This window comes from Procambarus clarkii, chromosome 58, assembly GCF_040958095.1.
Source record: "Procambarus clarkii isolate CNS0578487 chromosome 58, FALCON_Pclarkii_2.0, whole genome shotgun sequence".
Taxonomy (NCBI): domain Eukaryota; kingdom Metazoa; phylum Arthropoda; class Malacostraca; order Decapoda; family Cambaridae; genus Procambarus; species Procambarus clarkii.
Genome location: NC_091207.1, coordinates 14,920,324 through 14,923,014, shown reverse-complemented (window position 1 = coordinate 14,923,014; position 2,691 = coordinate 14,920,324). Strand labels below are relative to the sequence as shown.

The window sequence follows — 2,691 nt, the reverse complement described above, 5'->3', positions numbered from 1 at the left end:
CCTCCCTCGACAACCCCTCAAGAAAGATCGGCCATGGCCACAACACCACCACCATGGGAAAATGATACAGCGACGAAAACATATACAGTTGTCTCAACCGAAGAAATAATAATTATTAAGGCAACCACCCCACCAACAACCGAAGAAAGCCAGTCAACTTTAGAAATAACAGAAGAAACTCCCAAAGAAGAAACCACCAACTCAACTATACCAAATGACACACAAGAAACAATCAATATCAATTCGACTGTTCTTATTTTATTATTATAATTCCTATTTTTTTGATAAGTTTAGCACTTTTCATTTGGATTTATAATAACTTCTCATCTTATACATTAAATGAAGATATAGAATTAAACGACTCTAATCAGGTTAAAACGAAATATGATTTAATAAAAACTAAATTTTTCTAATCAATTTCTTGCTCAATAATTTCTGTCTTAATGCATTTATTGAATAATTAAAAGCAAAATAAATATTTGATCATTTATTATTCCATTTTTTTTTGGGGGGGGCACATACCCACACACACACACACACACACACACACACCCCGGTTTGGTATTCTATTTACAGTATTAACATTTAAATTTATCCAATAAGAAGGTTAATTTGTTTTTAAAGTTTCTAGGCCTATTAGCATAATATTTTCAGGCTTTAATGCACCTGAACTTTCAATATTGAAATAAAATTGTTTTCGTTTATTACAATCTTCCAGAAAATAAGAAGAAGTGTTGTTACAGCAATCAAAATCTATATTAATTGTCGGATTCCATTTGGCGTGGTTTTTGCCAATCCCCTTGATAGCATATGCTTTTAAGCATAATTCTTGTCCATTATTAAGTTTAACCAAAGGAATTGGGATTTCTTTGTGAAAAGATGGTATTATATCAGATGTTGTTATGAGGTATTGTTTGTCATCACGACATTTAACATCCAAAATAAATTCTACTGCACATTTCGTACAAAAGTTAATACATTGACATTTCCATGGAATCTTTAATTATTAATGAATTCATCTGAAGGTATTGGAATTAGACCTAGACGATGAATAATGAACTCATCACTTAATATAGTTGTATTTTTTTTAATTTGAACCCAATCAATGGCTATAGTAGGAGTCTCAGCTATAAAAATCCGCCGCAATCCATTTACTAGAGCTAAATTTATATTTTCTATTTTAAATTGTATCATGTCAGGTGATAAATCTAAAATTTTAATTGTTATCTGATCTGTATTGATAGCCATGTCTTGAAATAATATTGTTTTGAATAAACCGTTTACTTAATATATAGTATGTAAGGTTACAATATATATTCATTTTAGGAATAAAAAAAAAACTTAAATTATCATGGAATACCGGAAAACCATACCCAGGTCATACATACAATTATCACTCTTTACCCATCATCAGTCATCCATCCCTCACCCATCTGCCCCTGGCACTGGCACTGGTACTGGTTCAAGAGCAAGGGTCACTAATTCTCTTCAACTTTGAGGAAATAATAAGTAAAGTTTATTTATCTTTCTTTCTAATTTTTCGACATTTTAAAATTACTAAGGGACCTTGAGTATCCCCACTACCATCAACATCAACATTATTATCAGAATCTTCATCATCATCATCACCCATATTTCTATGGATATCAGTGTCATTAATTTCACAAGTCTCTCTATTGATCTTAGCATATCTGAAATTATACTTAATATTATTAGTATTCATTTTTTGGGAAGATGCATTATCATAGTCTAATGCACTGTACAAAATATATTTCTGTAAACCTACTACTGCCTGTTGATGTGTAGCAGCAGTTAGTGAATCAAACACAGTAAGTAATTTGAAGTGTAATTTAGTGGCATCTCTAGAATTGATCTCTTTGATATCATGATCACAAATTACAGTGTCCGTCAATTTTCTAACAAATTTGTAAAATAATTCACTACTATACATGTTTGCTTTTTCAATAAAATTTACCATGTATAAGCTATTATTATCTATATACTTTTTATTGTTAAATTGAATATGTTTTCTTAACTTACCAGTTTCATTAATAAGATATTTATAAATTAACTTTTGATCCTTCCGGTCTTGTTTTACCATTAAAAATGTCCATAAATTTGTTAACATTCTAATATATAATATTATGTATTTATATTCTAACGAAAAACCTTCATTTTTAGGTATTTGTTCAATGTATTTAGACAAATATTGTTTTAAAGTTTTCATGTCAAAGAAACGAGTATTAAATTTCAGTTTGAATCCTGGAAAGCCCAATCCAGCGATTTGATATATTTTTCTAACTATAAAGTTATTTTTATTGGATTCCGATTGAGGGAAAATATAAGTACCATTGTTTTGAATACCCCTTGGACGAGAAGAAGAATTGAGATTTCTATGAGAGGGGGCATTTATTCCACCCTTCTGGAGTAGACCATAAGAAGATTTATTTCCATTAGATGGACCAGGATCACTGATCTCGTCTACTTCATCTTCAATATTATCTTGTATGACATTTCTATGAATTTCATCATCTTCTGTTGGACTGTTTCTATCTTCTCTTACTTTGGCTCTTTTGAATCTCCTAATTAATCCATAATTAATTCCCCCTTTTTTTACTGATCCTAATCCCTCTCCTGTAAATATATTAAGTGAAATATAGTAATGAATTAACAATCTTAGTGGTATTTCTT

The 2,691-nt window shown here is 30.1% G+C and overlaps 1 protein-coding gene across 1 annotated transcript in view; it reads right to left on the bottom strand.

The window, feature by feature from the left end:
- LOC138353473 (S-adenosylmethionine synthase-like) overlaps positions 1-2,485 on the bottom strand; it is a gene marked incomplete at both ends in the record, with an annotated part of 4,034 nt that extends 1,549 nt beyond the window's left edge. The window contains one exon of the mRNA XM_069306446.1: positions 2,464-2,485. Within this exon, the coding sequence (XP_069162547.1) occupies positions 2,464-2,485 (22 nt within the window). The remainder of the gene's footprint in view (positions 1-2,463) is intronic.
- Between the last annotated feature and the right edge of the window lie 206 nt (positions 2,486-2,691).